Source organism: Notolabrus celidotus, chromosome 23 (assembly GCF_009762535.1).
Source record: "Notolabrus celidotus isolate fNotCel1 chromosome 23, fNotCel1.pri, whole genome shotgun sequence".
NCBI lineage: Eukaryota > Metazoa > Chordata > Actinopteri > Labriformes > Labridae > Notolabrus > Notolabrus celidotus.
The window spans coordinates 17,050,234-17,073,157 of NC_048294.1; the positions used below are offsets into that span (position 1 = coordinate 17,050,234).

Consider the following 22,924-nt stretch of genomic DNA (forward strand, 5'->3'; position numbering starts at 1 on the left):
AGAGGCTGTTTTTCATAATAGTATGATTGATGAAGTGGGAGCAGCAGCAGCTGGTTTCAAGGAAATCAGATTCAAATAGATGAGATAGTTAAAAAAAAAAAGCAGCATTGACTGTATCCTACACAATGAGTCCTCCTATCGTCTGCAGTAGTCAATGCATCAATCAGTCGATGCATATCAAGCTATAGATCCAACTTTTGTTTTGCTTGGTTGTGATAAAGTGCATGATTTTGTAAGAAAATGCATATAAACATATACATTTACAGTTATAGTATGGCAGCTCTAAAACATTCAGTTATACAACTGAACTAAGGGATAAAAAATGTGAGGATAAATGTTGTGTAATGGGTGTGTTTGAGTGACTCACTTAAAGACAGCGTTGTCAGGGTAGTTTGTGTAGCCCACGGCGTTGGCCCCTCTCAGCAGCATCTGGAAGGGGACGTTTGGGATCAAAGCTCTGAGCTCCTGGAGTCTCTTCCATGGACACTCTGACAGGAAGCGCATGGCCACATCAAAGGTAGCACCTACACACAGACACAGACACACACACACAGAAAGACGGGTGGTGGTTTATTTCAGCCGTCATCTCAAGACTCATCTGTCATCCCGACTTTGATCTCAATTTTAGACACAGAGTCATATATTTCAAACTTATCCCATTACACAACCCGCACAGATGACACACACACGCAGTATAATACACACTAATGGATGCTCAAATAGAATCTCATGATACTTGCACATTCATTGTTCCTTCTAACGCTTTCATCGTCTCATTCTAAAGTCACTTTAAAATCTAAGAAATGTTTCAGTGGAGGAGGCAAAAAAAGAGATGGCAATCTCTCATTTCCCTTTCTGGGGGGAGTAGATTAGCGAATCTCATACCCGTTTATCATATCAGCCAGAAATATTGAAGCCTCCAGTGGTTTTCTGCTGATCCAACAGTGCCATCATTAAATCTCATTCTCTGAGCACCCGTACATTTGGACACGGGGAGAATACAAAGCATAGCTGCTTGTTCCCTGCTCTTGGAGGGGCAGGAATGCCCTGAAAAAAAATCCTTTATCAATATTTTATTCCCCTCTGATTTCAATTTCAGCCGTTGTCAGCTTTTTCTTACTGGTGAGAGTGGAAACGACTTCAAGCAATCCTATCTGATGTTAAACATATTAGTATTAATGATTTATAGCACAAGATGGAAGACGGGGATGCAGAGGGGGGAACTCATCTGGTATGGCAAAATTTACTTTCATAATTTGATAACAGGGATGAAGGTTGACAGCTGGTCGCACATATCAGAACATTTAGCATACACACTGCAGGATTCGCTGCCTCTGTTTGGGAAGAAAGGCAGGCTCCAATCTGTCATGATGCTGAGCTAAATTAAATCAGAAGGAAAGATGGAAACAAGCCTTTTACGCAACGCCCACTAACTGCCGGGAATGTATTCAACACCCCGTGTAATGTTTAAAGACAGTGAGAAAAAAGACTTATTGTGGGGAAAACTGTCTCCTGAAATAGGTGTTGTGGGAAAATATGGGCCTGTAATGTCTTCTGTAAATATGTTATGTAAAAGTAGATTTTATAGAAAACTCAATAATAAAGCAGTTTGTATAGTCTCATATCGGCAAACTCTTTACACTCCACTTTTCCCCTGGTGGTAAAATAAAGTTTCATAAAATAAATTTCTATCTCATGCTGTAGAGCCAATAAAGGAAAGCCCATGATGAATAAAAATGATTCATATCTATAATTTGAATCATTGAGTTACAGAAACACACACACATATTTCAGCAGTTATCAGCATTTTTGCTTAAGTGTGCAATTATGGCTCTGATGCATCAGACAGTTTATCCTACCCGATCGATGTTTATGTCATCTGTGATGCACTCTGCCGTTCTCCACTGGTTGATTTGCGTTCGCTAGCCAGACTTTGATGCTTGTGCGTGTGCTGCCTGCACTCATAAACATCTCATGTTCTTTAAAACATGTGAGGAGTTCTCTGAGACAATGATCATAGAAGCGCCAGGTAGAACAAAGCGCTCACACCACAACGACCATGTACCGCAATTAACAATCTGCTGCTTTACCATCTGATAAATGTTCTCATTGTGTAACAGATATAGGATCCATATAAATACTTAATTTGACCCCATTCAAATTACTGTATCTTCCATGGTGTAGGGGGGAACGCTATATCAGGAAGGGACTTAATCCTCAAAGGCCTTTCACAGGCTTAATCTCTTCAATGATTCATTCTGCCTCTAAGCAGCAGAAACATGTGAAAGCAATATTCCCTATCTTAGATCCGGCTGTGTAAAAAAAGGATTCCTGCATAGGGACAATGTGTGCAGATAACATCGTTCTATACACACGTGGTCATCTCCCTTCAGTGATTTATTTGGTTCTAAGTGATTTAAGCCCAGCAGAGTGTAAAATTCTCCATCTCTGATCACTTTGCAATAAAAGCCTTGTATAGGGACCTATCAAAAAAGGAACAGGAGTTGTTCCTGCTGTGGTCATAACGTGATTTATGAGGAACTGTTTAAAGGTATAGTTATAAGCACACACTGTGCGACAGTGTATGCTACAGCTGAACTTTTTACTGCAGCATGCTGCTCTAATGTGTGTTTTGCAGCTTCAATCAATACAAGGCGAGAGCATGGCTGGCATGCAGTGAATCAGGGAACTTTGGGTATCGAAAGCTGAGGGAATGAAGGATAGTGATAGTGGGGATAAGAACAAACCGTATGATGCCACACATCATCATGAAGATCTCAAAGACTCTAACATTCGCTCATTAAAGAGACACTTCAATGATTTTCACTTTAAGTATCCTCCTTAAGAGAAGCACTGGTCCTCTTAAGACGATTGTATGATGTGTGTTACTCTGGAAGAACCTGATGCAAGCTCAGCGAATTACTCGTTTTTAGTGGTGGAGTTTGTAATTTTGGCTGTGTTATGAAAGGGTGGGAAGGGTTTTTAAATGCAGCAGTTCAGCATGCATGAATGTTCTGAATGGTCTTACGTGTGCAGCTGTTTTGTAAGTTCAGCTGGTTGTGACGGTGGTATCATTACTATGAGATTTTCACTCATTTTGATACACGATACAATTAACAACAAGCTCCCTCCTCATGTGGCTCACCTGTGGGACCAAGCCGCCAGGATAGATCATAGACAGTACATGAAAATCAATGTCATAGGTGTTCACTGACTGTGAAGCCAAAAGATTTAGAGCTCACCAGAGCTACAACCCCGAGAAGACTGTACTACAGCTTAGACACAACATATGATGAGCAATTCCAGCCTACAGTATTAAAAATGCTCAGTGCAGCACAGAGCCTGGAGATGATAGCGAAATTTCAGAACCATCCCTGTTACATTCGATATCTCTAACTCGAGCTTCAGGCTTTGTTGAACTAGTTGACTCAAACAAAGCTTGGGTGTGTTGAACTTGTGGACAACAGAAACAGTCCATTGCGCTGCATTATTAAAACATTAAGTGAATACAAATGAACTGAAAGTGTGGACATTAGCCTCTGCTGCTTTGTTATTGACATTTCTTTCTTTTTAGCAGGGAAACTGTGATCATAATGCACAAAACAGAGGTCACAAAGTGCTCTACTGAAATTTTGAAAGGAACTAAGGAAGCTAACTAAATAATATTGAGAGAAAAACTAATAATTTTATATGTATAACCCAGAAAAAAAAATTTCAGGACATTTATCAACGTTTGTGACAGTAGAGACAATCCGCCCATTACTGAGACTGCAGGAAAAGTGAGGTTGCCTTAAAATATGACAATTAAATGTTAAAAGGGCATTCATGTCCATTAATTAAACACTGTCCTCTTTCAGCCCTGGTTCAAACAGTTTAATAAGACATACAGGGACAAAGGACTACTCTGGCACCTTTTCAACTCTTTCCTCCAGAGTAACGGATGGAGTTCACCGCCAGTTTTCATCCTCTGCCTTCAAGAACTCATTTTCAGTGTGACGGCTCCAACATGATTGAGTTAATTTGTGTTATCTCTCTCTGTTTGGTGTCATAATACCGTCATGATATGATCACAGAGATGGAGGCTGAGTGTTTCGGTCATTAAAAACCAGATACCTCCTCAGTGGTTTGCTTCTGTTGTCAACTTGTTTTATGTTGTTTTATGTTTCAACATAAGATGAGTAGGCTGTTGCTCAATGTGAGGTCTGCTCGAAGCCCTCTTTAGAAAATCGAGCCAGTAACACTTTGTGTTTTGAAAAGATGTACACTGGTTGGCCTTCTGTTATGAAAAAGTAAATATTCTAAATCCAATTCAGGAGAGTTTACAGGTCATGCTCAGCTTCTGCAAATGTATCCCCATGGGGGGGTTGAAGCTAAGTGTGTTTGTTACATATATTTATAAAAAGTCACAACACTGACTTGTTTTATGTGCAAGCACAGTTTAAACAACCAACTAAAGTGAACTTTTAATGTCATGTTTAGAGATGTGGTGTCAAAAGGCTTGCTGGCAGTTTCAACACAGTTTTTAAAATGCTTTGTTGTTCCTGCTAATAAATAATCAAATTAGCATCACAATATTAATATGCAAAGGAAGATTATTATCATACAGTACACTATTAAAGTCAGTGAAAGCTTTCAGGGGCTTATCACTATTGAGAATTTATTCTGCCTGAAGGTGTTTCAATAATTGTGAGAAAGTACTACTCTGTTTTGCAACTCTTAATCAAATCATGCGAGAACTACTGACGCCTCCAGAGGATCCCATAGCATACTCCATTTCCTTTTGATGATTCACACGCTCTCCACAACTTCCCTAAACTCAGACAGACAATCTCATGTTTCTCCGCTCTTAATATCAGCCCATTACGGCTTCGTTATGTCAGTAGATGTTGAAACTTCTCAGACTCCTGCTTTACATTTGATTTCAGTGATGTACTCTTTGCTGTCATCGTTTAAACGAGAGTCAGACAAGCATATATTCACTTCCTCTGACATTATGAAGACAGAAGACCGGTTCAACCTCAGGAGCTTTCATTGACAGAAGATTTCAGAGCTGGCTCCTGCTGCAGTTCAAACATTAGCGCTTTATGAGAGAGTTTAGAGGGAAGACACAAAGGAAGATGTATGTGCTTTTGTATTGCTGTTTTATCATGCATTCAACTCAGGGACCACTTTAATCTGCAGTGTTTACTTGGGGATTTTGCTGCAGCAAATGCCCAATTTCAGGGTCTTAAGCTTTACAGCAATTACGTTGTTCTGAAAAATATTCTGCTGGAGTACGATGAAGAAAGCGATGATTTCACCTTTATTATTTTAAAGTACATGCTCGCTGTTTCAGCTCAATCCTTACTAGAAGTATGTTTGACTCTTTGGTACTTGAGCTAATTAAAGTCTTTACCTACTGCTGATTCTCTCTCTCGCTTTAACACTTCAATGGGGTGATGGCTTAAACTTTCAAAATCCATGTGAAATCTCAGCAGAGGAAACAAACTCCAAGTAAATGAACAGCCTTAATGACGAATCATTAAAGGTTTCCACAGTTTACTTTTTTTTTAGCTGTTTTGCACTTTTCTCTGGTTTCTTCCGCAGATAAGACCAGATAATCGGTCAGAACGACTTAACAGAAGACCAAGTGTGTCCTTTAATCGCTTAGACATGCCTTCATTAGCTGTGTCTACATGAACTTTACTGCTTTCATGGGCACTAAGTACAGTACTCCAAATAAGACGTGTGTATACATGCATCAAGAATTCAATCTGAATAAAATCCTTTTGGAATGTGCAGAGTTGTTCTAGCCGACCTAATGTGTCGAAAATAGCAGAAACTGATGTAAACAAACACCATTGTACATGATGTGTTACAAATAAAGTTTAGAAAAAAACTGTCACCACACGCCTCTTCATACTGTTCCTCCACTCTCTCCCCTGCACCAGAGATAACTTTCACCTTCTCTAGCGTCTGTTACTTTGGCTGTCGGTATTTTGTAAATTCATTAATTTAATTTTTTAACATCCAGACCCTCAACAATCCTGAGTTATTTTAGAGTTGCAAGGAATAAAGTTGAGGCTTAATTTTTTTAAAATGCTTTTTAAAGACAAAAAAAGAAATTAAAACTGTGTCAGCTACAGATCAGTTTTAACTCAACCAAGTAAGAAACAATCTGATCAAGTGTTTATATGGCTAATGATCCAAATGGAAAGGTCTCTCTTCTCAAGGGCCAGAACATACCATTATTTTCTGAATGTGGTGTTAACATGAGCCGTTTGTATTCTGATCAGGCAATTTTTTAGATTTTGAGTGGTTCATGTTAACACAGCTATTGTCATTGTCAACATAGACACGCACTGATTATTGTAATTACCTCCTCTTTTGGTCTCCCTCTCAAATCCACCCATAAACTCCAACTGGTCCAGAACTCTGCTGCTCGTATTATCACCCGAACTCCGTCCATTAATCACATCACTCCCGTTCTTCAGCAGCTTCACTGGCTACCGGTCAAAACTCGCATTGATTTCAAGATCCTGCTCCTCACCTTTAAGGCCCTCCATAACCTCGCTCCATCATACCTCTCTGAACTTCTGCACATCAACACACCCAGCCGCACTCTCAGGTCTTCGTCTTCCATTCACCTCACTACACCATCACCCGCTCAACCACCATGGGGTCCAGAGCCTTCAGCCGGTCTGCCCCCCGCCTCTTGAACTCCCTCCCATCAGACATCCGTAACATCAACTCTCTTTCAATTTTTAAACCACATCTCAAGACACATCTTTTTAAACTGTCATTTTCACTCTGATTACACCTCTTCATTGCACTGTATCTGATCCTGAAAATTGTATTTGTTTTTATTAATTACACTGTATCATGCCTTCTTGATTTTATCATCTTAATTTTGATATCGTTTTTTTTAAACTCTGCCATGTATGGTGACCTTGAGTGCTAATAAAGGCACCTTTTAAATAAAATGCATTATTATTATTATAGACATCACTCGATATATTAAACTTGTCTAAGTTATGCATTATGAAGTCAGTTGTTATGAGCCTTTAGCCTCCTGGTAAACAGCTACATCATGCCAGCCTGTCAGTTAACACAAGCACGCCCCCAATCATGCAATTCTATGCATGGCTCTTAGCTGTGATATCATCAAAATGGTTATGAATAAAATCACTTCCAGTGCATTGTGGATAAGCTATTCAGACCATAAAACGTTTTTTGAATCAGACTGTAAATTGTTGATTTTTGCAGTAAAAATGAGCATTTTTAGCATGGTTATTAATGGGACTAACTGAGCTTTTGACACTAGCCTCAAGTGGACACTCCAGGAACTACAGGTTGTGTAGCACCTCTACATTAGCTTCATTTGTCAACACTGGAGGTTGCTGCATGGTATAAACCTAGCGAGAAGCTGCTACAGAGGGGTGGGATTCTCCAAAGGATCACCATCCATGAGGTTGTGTGATGCGTCATTATACATGATGGTGAACAACAGTTTAATTTGAACGTCTTTCAAGTTTTCAAAAAAAGTACTTTTTATGTCCACTAGCCAACACTTTTACCTTTCAGAAGTGGTTGACGCAGCATAATACTGGCCTGGCATGTACTCTGCAACTTCCAATACTTGGTTCAAGGCAGGTTTTTAGGGGCTATTCAAAGATTTACTTTTAATGTAACTGCTCAAATATAAATTAGCTAAATTCAAATAATTTTCCTCTGCTCAGTTTCATAATAATGTCTCGATAAACTACAAGCAGAAGCCAGGAAGTGTTTAAGCTTTTTCTATTGAGTCCCTCCTCACTGATTTACCTCTGCCATAACCTTTTTATCAGTTTAAACATGAGATGAGTAGACAGTTGCTTAATGTGAGACCTGCTCTGAGAGCTCTCCCACAGTAATGAAATATATTGCTCTCCCTAACTGTGATCAGCTACTGGGAGGAACTTAAGCTCAGAAAGGGTTTACACTACCAAAGAGGCTTCACTCCACGGCCTTTTGTGTTTGATTTTTTCATCACTTTGTTAAACCATCTAACCATGAAAGTGCTGTCTGAAACAGAACCCCTGTTTACTTCATCCTTTTGTTTTCTAGTTCTTGTAAACTACTCAAAGCGCAGCAACCTGCCAATCACTGAGAAGTTCACTAGAACTGAGCGTTAATTTAAAGTTTCAAGCCACAGAGGTTCACTGGCACGTCTCTTCCACAAATGTGTCTTGAGTGTTAAATTGTTCAAATGGGAATAATGAATTCTCGCTTCGAAACCAGTTCATAACAATTGCACTTCACATTGGGCCATTATCAAGAAATGTTGATAATTGGTCTTGTCACCAACTGTTCAAACATGACGTGCATTTTTCATTCTCCGGCCAATTTCAGAGTAATTACAAATTATACAGGGACACTATTTGGCTGTTCATGCACCAAGAAGTTTCAATAATGCATCATTTTCTCTATTCATTGAGGAGCAGGGGAAAGGTACAGCCTTTTGTCTACTGAGGGAACTTGCTGCAGGCTGACTTCTGGGAGAGGAGATAGAGGCATGAGATAAGTACTCAATGTCACCTGATTCTCACGGCTCAACCAAGGAAAACAAAGGAGTACAATCACTGTCGTCAACCAAACATGAAACAGATCTATCCCAAGAGCGGTAAGAGAATGGAAAGTACAGGCATGGTTGTTCAGACGGATTAAAACAGAGGGGCACATGCACAAAAGATTTAATTAAAGTGATAGCCATCAGAGGAGGGGGATTCATGACATTTTTTACATGGCTGCTTTTATGAAATCACCTTTTATAGGTTTGTACTTAGTTATGATTATTCTGAGGTCAAAAAGGTTAGCAGATTTATAAAAAAAATTGGATACCATGAGACAGTGCTAAAGCTAGTTAGCTTAACCTGGCATAGTCCGCCTAAAGGGTATTTTTTGTCTATTCAGTACAAAAACTGGTGTGTATCAATTTCTAAACTGTGGTTTTATGAGAAGTTCTGTGTTTGAATATTTCATGGTGCTTTAAATAATTACATTTAGGACATACATCCAACACGTAGACACTCACCTCCCCAGTTCTCCAGGCTGTAAAGGTTACTGAAGTTGTGGCTAACGAATGGAGAGATCATCTTCAGGTCGTGGGTGCGGACCCTTGTGGCCAGGAGGGACTGATGGGCATCTCTGAAGGTGGTGTCCATGAGCAACAGGCCTTTTTGGGCACGGACGGCCTTGGCGAACCCCTCTGGACCGTCACGCAGCAACACGTCACGGAAACCAATGGGAGGGTCGCCTAGGAGTAAAAGAGGGAGAGGAAAAGAAGAGGTCACTGTGGAGAATGATGCACTAGGGTAATGAAAGTTAAACAGGGTTGTTTTTATTCATAGATTAAAGCAGTTTGAAAGAAATCAATATGAGATGCTGGAGAAAAGTTTAAAAATGTTCCTTCAAACTCTGACTCACTGATAATAAGTTAATAACCTGTAAATAAGCTTAATGAAGTTGCACCAATTTGTTGGAGTAATTGGATAAGAAATGCGAGTAGCCCTTTATTTATCCAATCATAAGTGTTGTATTGACTTTACACAATTATAACAACATGTCAAGCAAGCAGGTAAACAGATGTTATTTACACAGCGTTCACTTTCAAGTTGTGCTGTTAACAAGTCCGGGGCATGTCATAACTTCTGCTAATGAGGTGGTCGCCATCTCTTCTCATTGCTGCTCCAGTCGCCTTCAGCCCAACTCGATCTCCCATAAAAGGAATAAGCTCAGCAGCAGCTGGCTTATTAGACACACCACCCACCGATTTGTGAAAATGGATTTCTACTGCTGACAGTGACTCATATGGCCATGGTTTCTATATAAAGTAAGCAGCAACTGTTCACTGAAACAAGAAAGCCAAGTGACTGAGCTCGGTTCTGAATGGTTTCCACCTGAGGGCGAATTGGTATCAAAATGGCTGCTATTGCACTTTTTATGCACCTCTCATTTTCCTTGCACTGTCTGTCTCTGGTTTAAGGTCCAGAGAGTCTGAAAAAACAGTAATCAAAGGGTTATAATGCTGTTATCAATATAAGTATGGCACACATTAATATTCTGTTTTAAGAGTGCATACATCTTCAGATAGACTCAGTTATCTATGTATATATCCTTTTAAATTCAATTTATGTATTATGTTTCCATTTTAGTTTCAGTCCTGAATCAGTATCCTGAAACAGATACGTCTGCTCGTCCAGAAGACAGACAGACCCAACTAGAGAACAAACAAAATCTTTTGAAATAATTACACATTACACACCAAAGAATATTATTAAGCTTGTGCCTTCAAGAGGGAGCGCCGCACTACATAGCATGACCTGGTGATCTCATGAGATAAAAAAAAAAACCCAACAACTGGCATGATGCAACAGATTTCTATAGTTTTGCAGCGAATCAAAAACAAGAGCTGAGGGCTAAAATAAAGTCTGGATGTGAAAATAGTTGGTGAGAGGCAGACTAAAGGTCAGCTCTATTTTTCAGTAAGATGTCAGAATAAGATTTAACTTCCAGTTTTAATATCTGTGAACAGGAGTATGCTAGCTTCCCTTAGCCTCAAGGGTTGTAGTGTTTATGCTTGGCATTACATTAAACAGGTCTTTTTTGTCGACATTGTCATCCAGATTTAAATCATAGAAAACAAATATGTTTTTTAAATGTTGGGGCTGCCCCTATGAGTCTGCCACCAGAGTCTTCTCCAGATTAATCATCACAGATACAGCTCTTGCATGCATTGCTCTTACAATTTCCACATGTTGGGATACACTTGACATCGTTCCTCTTGCAGCTGCACTGCTGGTTGCTGCAGTCTCTGTTCCAATTATAGCTTGTGAACCTCAGGAGCCATGGGATCTCTAGTGTTGGAATCGGCTCATAACCATGAACTCCTACCATCCATCCATACTCTCTGGGGTCCAAAGACATGTTCTGTGGAAGCATCCAGTTCTAGATTAGGATATAGGCACAGAGAGAATGCTGTGCAGCTGCATCCTCGGGAGGTGGAGGTAGAGTTTCTGGTTTGATCAGCCCAGCTGCCGCTTTCTGCAAGAACATGCTGTATGGAATTGCAACTTAAGGAGTAGTTGGTGCACGATAAATGTGCTGTAAAATAGCGATACCAGCCCTGATCACTGCGTCCTTAGTAGCTTGTCAGTAAAGGAAGGTGATTGTGTTCATCGGTGTGTCTCCTGCAGCAAACTTGTCGGTTTTAGCAGTGTTCTGGTGATCACGTCCTCCCATAACTGCAGGGGTTCCATACTTTAGAAATAACTTTAAAGATTACTAGACTTTCTTACTGATCACCCAGCTGTGTTAAATACTTGTTCGTGTTTAGTTAATACCTCCTGACGAGGGTTCCTAATACCAAAGGCAGCGCTAGGAACAACCTGATCACACACATCAAATCAATCCGGAGATACGGCATAACTACTATGCTGTTCATGGTTTCACCTCTTCTTTTGACAATCTGACAAAAACATTACTCTCCAACAGCCATGGTTAACAACAGGGAGGACATTTTTAACACTGCTCTCAGTTTATTTGGAGAGCACAACATTTCATTGGTGGTTTAAGGCTGACCACAAGGCTGAGGAGAGAAGACAAGAAGTGCAGCTCAGAAATGAACTAGGGAAAGCAAACCACAAACCTCAACATGGTATGGGCTTTGGCAGTGTAACAGGACTGGTTGAGTGGATAAAACGCCTCTAAGGTTACCAGGAGGGAGACCTTATACAAGTGCTGCTGGGATTTTTGTGTACTGTTGCCATTAAAGCACTACCAACCATCAAAGCTGAGAGACAGTTTTTATTTTATCTAAATAAATTTGGTCATCTTTAGATAAATAATTAGTGTCACCTTGTTGAAAGCAGAGTAATAAGAGGGATAATTACAGTTAGCTGGTGGTTGTGCCAAGTCGAATCTGCTTCTCATCGGATCTTGCCTTACCCTGTCTGGATTCTATTTCTATGACCACCGGCTAAGTATATTTCACCCTTCTTACATGATCAATCACCTCCTGATGGATTCATTTGCTTTTGAGGGTCACTAAAGGAATCAGTATTAATTTCAGGTCTGTTTCATAACATCCTTTGGGAGGAGCCTTGCATTTTTGACCTGCTATTAATCTAAAAAATCCCAGGCGATCCCAAGATCAGTCAGATTCATTCTCTTTATAATACAAATATCTTTGCTTAATTAATCCATGGCTATATATACTGGATATATCCAATGATTGTTGGGATATTTCAGTCCAAGTGAGGAAAAACCAATGCATCCAGGATCCAGGCCACCAGCTAGGCTAAAATAAGATTAATGAGACCTAACAGATGTACTAGAATCAGGTAAATCAACTGGAGTAACATCCAATAAATGGGTTCCAGAAACCTGGCAGGCTGCTCTCCCTAAGGAAGCAGGGATGAAGACTGTAGACATGCTGGCATTAGATGAATGTTCTGGTTAGCTTACAAGACTGTAATGGCATACAGGATATCAAACGTACCGCCCCTGCTAAAAGTCTCCACTTGGGATGGATCCTAGCAATCCCTGCAGAACCCCCAAGAGAAACACTGGCATTTCCAGTCGACAACAGCTAAACAGTCCTCAGAACATACAAGTTAACATTGCAGAGACCTCACCCTGCTTTGTATAGTTGTCATCCTCACATAGCTCAGCTCTCTTTCCATGCCTGGTAATTAAAAACCAGCACAACCAGAGGCATTCGGATTTGGGATCTATTATTTTTGCAGGAACTCTGTACAAATCATCAATCAATTGGACTAGTTACAAGCTGCTATCTGCCTGCTTGCTTGGCCCCCATCTCACTTGCCTCCCTCTTCACTCTCTGTGTAGTTGAGTATTTGCTCTTAACCTTTATTGTTGTGCCACATCCCTGAAAACAAATGATCTCTGCTATAATTGTCTCCAAGGCAAAAGGAAAATTAACTCCACACACACACACACACACGCTGATGCAGATACATAGGTCCACTTATACACACACAAAATGAGCTCAGATGAGCTATGTCACATCATGCTGTGGCAAGAAATAGATACAGACACTTTGAACTTATCAGGATCTGTATAATGCAGCTGACTGGTAACACGTCATACACACAAACAGAAAATAATAGAAAATGTTTTGTAGTACAGTCTTCCCTCTGTTTCTCATTCTAATACAGTCTTTTGCTTTCTGTGCTTTAGCAGTTGTCCTGTTTTTGACACATCTGCCTCGATACAATAAAGAGGGAATGAGGGCACCTGTGCTGGGAATACAGTGACTATAGAATGGCCTATCTGTTCTTCGAGAAGGGTAGTCAGTGTTTGAGTAGATTTGGTGCTGTCGTATCATGCAAAGAAGACACTATAAGTAGTAAAGAGATACAAGTCCCAAGCGGTTAGCAGTTGCTGTGCTTGACAATTGACCCACTTACACGCAAACACACTCTTTCCTTTGCATTGGAAGCACCTCCGTCCCACTCCCAAGCTTCTTTGCACTCACTTCACTCCTCCTTCTCCCAGGCCGATATCACTTCATACCTCCTTCCTTGACATTCCTCACCTGTCTGGCCCTCTCTCCCCTGTCTGCTGCTCTTCTCCTCCAGCTCCAACTCAGGCAGCTAATATGACTTAACAGGGTGAGCTACACTGCTCAGAGGTGTTTCCTGTATCTGCAGTTTGTGTAGGCGATAATCTCAGAGTAATGACTGCTTTCCTTGACGCCGTCCGGAGCTAACATCTTCCTCCAAAGAAGACGCTTAGCAGTGCTGTATCTTCATGTTTAGGGAACCGGTTAATTGGCAGATCCTGGTGGGACTGCTAATTAGCGCTTCATTAAAGTCAGGTGTGCTGGATCAGTTAATCAATTAGGTGTGATAGTAGAAGATGTTAAACAAATGTGGAGCCAGTTGTCTCCTACAGGTGCCAAATCCTCCCTTAAAGCTGAAAAATATAAACTAAACAAAAGATATTTCTTCCTCGTATGGCAGAAAGGTATTTACACTTAATTTGCACTTAATCATGTCTCACTTTTTCACCATAACTGCTACAACTCAGCCTGCCAACATTTGACTGGCAGAGCTGTTTATAAACATAATTTGCTTTTCCTACACAGTTGTATGGGAGGTGTGAAACAGACTAAGAAAATGTTTGTAGAGCAAAGAAAAGACCAAGGAAGTAAAGAAAAAATGACTTTGCAGTGCCCACACCTGGGAAAATCCAAAGTATCTGCAGGTTTCAGAAAGCCAAATGTAAGGCTCTGTACGACTCTCTTTAAAGCTATGGACCAAAACAAAAGTAAAACAATACAAAGGGCAGAAAGCAGTCCTTTCTGTTGAAGATGGCTAATGAAGTCATCAAAACTAGAAGCAGGCAGGGGAGGAAAGACCTTATAACTAGGAAATATGAAGGCATAAAGGGCATTTGTGCACAGGCTTTGCATATTGTGCCACAAACCACCCTACTATTTTAACGCAGAGATGAAAAGAGCTCAGACAACTGGAGGGGAGAAATAGTCTGTCATTTTATTAGACATTCTTCCTTAAGCTCGCTCACAGGCATCTGGTGATTAACCTCTAGATGTCCTCCATTAAATAAATCCAGATGATAATTGGAACAAGGTGTACTTCTACACATCGATGAACCACCCGCAATCAGCTTTCTGAGTGAACGTTTTAGACTTCAAACTCTAATTAGAAAATAATGGCCTTTGAGTACTTAACTGATTCTGTCAGGATGTCTACGGCCGAGCTTTCAGGAACACTTTATTTCTAGGAATATATTTTTCTTTATCCTTATCTACACATTTGAGATTCTGGTATATACAATGTCACTTTGATCTTCCTGTGGGTGTAACAAGATAATACTCTTCTTTGCTCTCTATCCAACCTCCTCTCTTTCCTCACATATATCTCTATCAATTTATCTTTCCATATCTCCATGTCACCCTGACTGTTTTATCTACATTTAGGGATTATACACCTCCCAAACTCTCTCTCTGCCTCTTCCATGACCCCGTTCTCCTTCCATGCCCCGGTCCCTCCCTCCACAGAGTGTGATAATACAGGCCTAATCCCTCTCTTCTCTCAATCCCTCCGCTGAATGAGAGAACGGATATAAGCACATTACAAATCTCATTACTAGGCTTTAGGTATGCCTCTGTGCGTGCCTGCACTGCATACAACTACCTCATCCGCTGCATACAGTACGTAAGTTGGGGTATGTACACAAAGAGAGTACCTGCTCGGAATCCTACCAGATTGTGCAGAGGTGTGTGACTGTCAGGTGTGCATGCATGTGTGTTTGGCGTTTTGCAGTAAGAGGGGCAAGCAATGACAGCTTTCAACACAAGATTTGCATAAGTAGTCAAGTGGTGGGTAACACTCACTCTTATGGAAACACAAACACTGCAGATTACTCTTTCCTTTCTGTTTCACTCTGTCACACCCTGCATGGCTTTCAGATGTCAGATTTGATTAGCTGTGCCTGATTATGATTCATATTACTCACATTATTTTGCTATAAATCTAAATTTACAGAGCATGCCGGGGTATGTGCTGAGGCAGAACAGGGTGCTGATAAACTTGTCAGATTGATACAGCTCTGACTTTTTTGTTGCTGTCAAAAGGAGCAGTTGAATGAATTCGTGCGAATCCTTGGAGCGCAGTGGAAAAGGACAAAAAATATACCCTTGTAAAACTGCCACGGACCGGGTGTGAACAAGAGTACTTCCTGGAATTTTTTAACAACATATTTAATGTTTTTATTAATTTTAAAAGTGAGCATGTCATCAATATTTCATCCTCAGTCAAATCATCCAAAATTCACTAAAACACTCTAGTTAGTGTGTAGAACAACACAAACCCAGACAGCTTGACTCCAGAGACTGTAACTCGCTCAACAAGCTCATCAAAGAGCCTGGTTTGGCCGTTGGCCTTTCCTGCAAGGCTCCAGGGGTGCTGGTACAGAGCAGCGCAGAGCATCTGCCTTCACAAACAATGAACTGCACCCTCTCTTCACTGTACTCACAGCTCAGCAGAGCACTCTGGGCCAAAACCCCTTTCCTCCCCGAGAGCCAAACTGAGCCATTTAGGAAGGCCTCTCCGCCTACAGCTATCAGACTGTTCGACAGCCCATTTGTCATTGCTGGGTGCTTTTATCCAAAGTGCCCTACAGATCCACAAGTGTTTACATTTTTAGCATGGGTGCCTCAGGGATATGGAAGCACTAACCCATGCAGTGGGAGCGTCTTGCTAAATTAGTCCAAATGCAATAAACACAGAAAGGATGATGCATTATATTATAGTTATAGCAAAAGTCTATCACATTTTCTAGAGATGCAACACTTTTTAAAAGGCTAGATGCAGGATTAGATTATCATCTGCTGGTCTTACTGACACTGTGCCCTACATGCAGAAATACACTGTAATAATGCTTGCTGCCTTAAACACCCTGGTTGTTCATGAAGATTCTGTTCATAGTCACAATTGAATCAGATTCATGTGTGAATGTGTGTAAACTATGCACTACAACTGGCTGAGGTGCATTTGATTGACATACCCATGGTGACAGGAGGAATGACGGGGTCTATGGAGGAGGGCTTAGCCTTTACTGGGATGGGGGTGGTTGGTCCATTCACCATCACATGACCTGGTATAAAAATAGAGAATAAAAGTCAGATGCAGTCAATGATGGTAAGAAACAGACACCCTGAGGCTAGTAAGGATCAGAATCACATGATTGCAGCAGGGCTTTCATTTGTTGTGTCCCAATCAGTGAATACAATGTTTTCAGTACATGTGCTACAAAGCTTTAAGATTAATTAGCATCAAATTGAACTGATTGACCTGAGTTATGAGTCACACATTTTATGTTCTTTATCTACAGTTTGAAACTTTCTTTCTATACTAACAGTGGTAAGCTTCCTTATTTTTTTTTCATTGGTGGAGGGCTGAGATGACCCAAGGTATAGACTGATTAAACTGTCTACATCCACGGAAACATAATAAACCATTTGATTATAATCAGATATGCAAGATATCAATCTGATGAATCATCACCCAATAATTCATATAAAATATCATATAACACCATTAAGCACAGAGAAGAACAGCAACAAGTGCAACCACAGCAACAGTTAAAATGATGTCACTGGTTGTGGATATTTTCAGTTAAATTTAATTTTTATTAATAATTTGCACAACAAAATATTAATAAAAGTTACTTAGTATTACTGTTCGGAATAGAAATCTCATATGGAAGAAAATAAATGTTGTTCAGTGAAAGAGTGATTTACGGTAGGTTTCAACACTTGCAAGGAGCTCTCCATACCACAATCTCTCTAGAGGCTGAGTCACCTAGAAGTCTGATCCCAAAATCGCTCCTGTTTTCTAGACCATATTTCACCTTGAAATATTCAATTTATTTTTAAGTTTTGAGGAAGGCATATACTGCTGAACAGGAGTGACTTTTTGTCTGTTGTTTGTTGCTGTCATCTGCAAGCAAGTTGAGCACCCTAACCCTAACAATCAACATCGCCAGTGGTATTAGATCCATTAAAGGTCGCATCAGGCCTTTCTTGCATTTTGCTACCGAAGCTACTATTCCAATCCTACTAATCCTATCCTGAAAATTCCTTCATTTTGAATTTGAGTTCCACTCACTAAAAATGTTGTGTTTGGTAAAGCTGTTACATAAAGTGTGTCACTTCCTAGTCAAAAGGCTCACTGAAATCTACAAAAACAATTATGTATTGATAGTAGATAAGTGGGGGTTGGGCTATTGATTCTTTAATCCCAGCTGACTGAAACATATGAATCTGTTTGTTCTCTTTATTTGTGAAAATAAACTCATTATAAATCTTGTTTTCATTGAATTTTATGTTGTTTTTAATCATTGATCTCTGGTTGGCGTTAAGCTGCACGTTATAAATGAGCAGCAGCAGTGATGTCATCATTTGTAAGGCTGTAAGTTGTGTCTGAAATGTTTTCTTACAATGCTTACTGTTGAGCTCACTTTGTAGTCCACTGCATTCAACTCACTATGCAGGGAATAAGTGACCAACCATGAAGTCATTTGAAATTTCTACCCCTGTTAAGTGTGTTCGTCTGTGTGTGTTTGTGTGTGTATGTGTGTGTATGTGTGTGTGTGTTGTTTGTACACTAACCCAGGTAATGCAGGAGTTTCTGGGCTCTGTTCTGCGTCGGTTTGAGGTTGAAAAGATCTGGGTTCTCGTCGATGAACTGCGTGTCCACGGTGGAGTGGAGGAACTGGTGGTTGGAGAAAACATTCTGGAGGAACGGGATGTTGGTCTAGAGATGGAGAGACAGAGGAAAAACAGAGGGGGGAACTTTTAATTTGCTGCTTCTTTACTGAAGATATTATGCCAAAAAAACTTTTGAACACCTTTTGTACCTTGTTAAGCTTTTTGCACAACTGTGTAAGCACAGGAAAATGCAAAGTGAAGAGAAGCAATCACTCCGCTGCAAGTGAATCACTTGAAAGCAAAGGAAGCATCTCTTGTGCAGAAAACATTTCACTTAAGAGCTTGGTGTTGAACAGTATTTTGTGAAAGTGCACACAGAGCTTACTAACTCATTGCCAAACACACAAACGCTGGCATCACAAACACCAAATGCAAATAACAGAGTATGCTAAACACTGCATAATCTCAGCTTCAGTAGACAAACACACACATGCAGGGAAGAGGGAGAATGTCAACAGTTAAAAGTAATTACTTTCTATTTCTATTTTGTTGTTTGTTTGACTCAGAAGTATTATCACGCCAATTAAGCTCAGTAAATTAACAAAGACAGGGAGAGAGGGAGAACAGAGAGGAAAGATGTAATTGCTGGAGTTAATTTCAATACTTGATTTGTTGCTGTTTTTTTCACTCTTGTAAGCCGTTCTTAACAATGTCATAGACTGCTTTGTATTATCGTAAGAGGCAGCGAGAGTGAATAAAGGGGGAAAAGAGCAAAAAGATTGACAGGACGAGGAAGAGAGATGAGTAGAATGAAAGGTAGAAATGGTCGAGAAGGAGTGTCATTTGAAAGAATGAGAGAAAAGAGGATATTTAATGTATTCTTAGGGCAGCTTTGGAAGTGTTTATCACTGCTTAATGTCCCAAAGGAAAGACAGAAAGTGAAGGAATGTAAACAGCGTGAAAAGATTATTTCTCAAAGTCTGCTATAAGTGTCTTTGCTTAAGACCCTAAATGTCAAAGACAGAGTCTTAAGTGGCATTTATAAAGAAGAAAACCCCTGCCACTCATGACCAAGCATCCAAGTATCCCTTTTATTTATAAATATGCACAGACGCGCACAACGGGAGCACAGAACTAAGACAGAATCCCAGGAGACCTCATGGGTATGGGATATAAAGCTGCTCCTGCTAAGCCTGAAATGTACCATCCCCATCACTATCTATAAAGAAGACCCTGAAATAGAACCCATCCGTCACAAAGTGGAGGAGTAAGGACACTAAACACATGTAAAGTATGCACACATGCAAAGTCTACCTCTCACAGATGGTCAAAATTTACAACCACAATTTGAGCATTTAGCTGACAGTCAAACCCAGAGCGACTTCAAATAATTGCTGCGCACAATCACTGAGGAAGCCCATTATTGGTAGAAAGGATTTGAGCAATAAACAAACCACACAGACACACACCTCATTACCAGCAGAGAGAGAGAGAAAGGGGGAGATGGAGGAGGAAGATCAATGTGCTCCAGCAAATAAAGAACATGTTGGTCATATTAATAGAGCCAGAATGAGATGTAGTAATAATGAAATACTGGGTAAAGGGAGGGGAATCTGCATGTATGTGGTTTTATAATAGAGAAGAGAGAGAAGGAGGAAATATAGAGTTAGAAAAAGGACAGCAGCCCTGTACTGTATGTATAATTCATATGACAATATCTTCCAAAGCTGGGGCTTTTTGTCAATGTATAGAAGCAATAAAATGCAGTGCACAGTGTGAAATTGATATTGAGAGGCAAAACTATGTACATCTCTCCAGGCATTTGCATTCCCAGCAAGTAGAGAGGATTTCATCTTCTGAGGAGGCAAACACACAAAAAAAATGACACTGTATTCTCAGCCTCCTGCCACAGAAAGGAGAGCTGGAGAGGAGGAGGAGAGGAGAGCTGAGGGATTCACGTAGCTGTGCTGCACCACACTGCCAAGCCTTGGGCTACAGGCTGTGGAGAAAAACAGAGAGGCATTTCTGCCCAATGCTGTAACTGCGGTATGACTTCAAAAACCTGTGGACATCTTACTTATTCCGTTTAGCGCATCTACCAATGTGAGGGTGCAAGACATAAACAATTTAATATCGTCATATTGTATGTTTCAGCACTATCCAAAAAACCAAAGGACAGCCTCAAGCAGACAAGCTATTTTGTCGCTTTGAAGGGCATAGCATATGATGCTAACAACACAAACATTGTTGTCCCTATTTTGTGAACAACTTCAGTGCCTTAAAAATCAATTGAAGTAATAGTAACTTATCCTACTGAGAGTTGGACAGAAAAGCTGATACCATTTTTGTACAGGTATGTGTCAGCAGTTAAAGCAACACTATCCCTCCCAACCAGATTTCCTCTTAGCCCCCTAACACAAATCGGCGTGCAGTCATGATAGTGCCAGACTCATAACCAATCGGAGGACGTAGTAGGGGCCGCCCCTTAACCAATCAGGAAAGAGGATTGGAGATTAGCTATGATTGGTCCGTCATGACGGGAATGAGAGGAATAATAACATTGCCTGATACAAAGGCATTGGAAAACGCAGAGATTTTGCAATAGTCTCAAATTACTTCACTTACCGATGAGTACCGATGGGAATTATGACCTTTTCTACAAACCCAGCAGAAAAAAAGTAACATTTCCTACCATTCCTACCATCCCTACCAACAGCAGCTTTAATTAGCTTAGCACAAATACTGAAAATTGGGACAGAGCTAGCCTAGCAAAACGTTGAATACTGTATTTTCGCCTTTATTGATAGGACAGCTGAAGAGAGACAGGAATTGTGGGGAGTAGAGAGTGAGGGAAGACATGCAGCAAACAGTCAAGGCTAGGCGTCAAACCAGTGACGGCTGCAACAAGGACTATAGCCTCTGTACGTGGGGCACACTCGTTAGGCACCCTTGTCTACCAGCAATTCTGAAGCTCATTACTCCACATATTCCCTCTCATTATTTTTCCTGAACAAAAATGACAATCCATTAATATGACTCAGGCATGTACACTTAATGTGATGCTACAGCCAGCAGCATAGAGACTGGAAACATGATTTGTTAGCTAGTCTTTCTGTCCAAAGGCAATAAAATCTTCCAACCAGCTTGGTAATTAACACATTATGTATTAATGTGTTGTTTAATTTGTTCAAGTACCAAGAGTAAAGTGCTCTAGGGAAAATGTGTCATACTATGATGAAACCAGGCAAACAGTTTCCCTATTTCCAGACTTTAGACTATGCTAAGTTAGCCTTGCTTAGGTACTGACAGTATGATGTGATGTATGATTAAATGTGCAGACTGTATCTGCGTGTTGGCTGTGAGGCAAAAATCATCAATTATTACAACTATTCATCAAGATAGATTTCTTGGAAGGAAGAAACAGATGTGTGATCTACTCTCACGTGAATGAAATATACATGTTAATCACTCTTCACTTACCAGGCTGTTTGCCATACCTATACATGAGTGGTTTCAAGGGGCAAGCTTTAAGATACTGATCTGATTAACATCAAAAACTGGTCCTTGATTTACATTGAGGTGCTGTATGCACACAGATATGGAGATGAAGAGCAGAGATTGTAATGGAGGATATCTTGTGTATCTTGAAGTTATTTGATCAGTATACTTATGTAATTAAATCCTATGACTCCGTTTTAACTTCCTTTTCTTATATATCAGGGTATGCTTTTGGGTGATATAGAGCTTTCCAAGGTCGGTCTCAACAGAAAGCTAACTTGTTTCCTTTAAAACTGGGTGCTTAATTCACACTCGGATGGCTGTATGAGCAAAGAAGGGGGCAGAGAGGGAGGCAGAGAAGAAGAGGGAGATCGCACAAGAATAATTATTTCCTTTAATGTGATGTTAATTCATAATAAATTTGGCTACCTGCTGTGAAAGTGAACTCTTTCAACAAAAGGTCAGCAGAGACTCAAATAAAGAGAATTGCATGGGACTTCATTTACCAAGAAAACAGTCCTTAACAAAACTTCATATCATTGTATGAAACAAGGGACATTTTTTTTATACAAGATTGGGTTTGCAGATTGAAAAGCACACCAGAAATTTTAACTTCCATTTTTTTTATACGTGTGACATAAATATAGCTGATTTAAAGCCAATACAACCTTCAGCTTATCATTTTCTATGTTGTTTGGCTAAGATCCACGCGCAGCTTGTAAAAAAAAAAAAAAAAAAAAGAAAAAAGTAGGCTACCCTGGTATTCTCTAGATTTTCGGTACATGAGACGCACTGTTCATGCCTGCTGCCTGAATGCTGTAATCTGTTAACATCCATCATGCAGCCAACACAGTTCCTGTGTGAAGCCCAGAATAGATTCATGACAACCTCTTCATATAACTCTCACAAGGAAATGTATAAATCTAAGAAATAGAGCTACTTCTATCATTTTTGACTTTATGTTAAGATGCTATTTCAAATTTGATAACTGGGTTTTGAAGAGTTTGTCAAAGGAAAGGTTCTTAAATTGTACTCAAGAGGTCTTCACTGACACAAGTATTTTGCAAATCCATATGACAAGCACTGCATGTAAAACAAAAAAGAGAAGACTGTTTATTTTTTGTAAGTTTCAGTTTAGTTGTGTTTTGTATTTTGTCCTTGGGGAACTTTCATGCTTCACCTGCACCAAAATCTTCCCTCATTTCTGAT

The 22,924-nt window shown here is 40.1% G+C and overlaps 1 protein-coding gene across 1 annotated transcript in view; it reads right to left on the reverse strand.

Moving 5' to 3' along the window:
* LOC117807144 (pyruvate carboxylase, mitochondrial-like) overlaps positions 1–22,924 on the reverse strand; it is a 408,892-nt gene that overhangs the window by 61,883 nt on the left and 324,085 nt on the right. Inside the window, exons 13-16 of the mRNA XM_034676222.1 lie at positions 18,179–18,323; positions 16,573–16,662; positions 9,053–9,274; positions 368–524 (exon numbers count right to left, since the gene is read on the reverse strand). Of these exons, the coding sequence (XP_034532113.1) occupies positions 368–524; positions 9,053–9,274; positions 16,573–16,662; positions 18,179–18,323 (614 nt within the window). The remainder of the gene's footprint in view (positions 1–367; positions 525–9,052; positions 9,275–16,572; positions 16,663–18,178; positions 18,324–22,924) is intronic.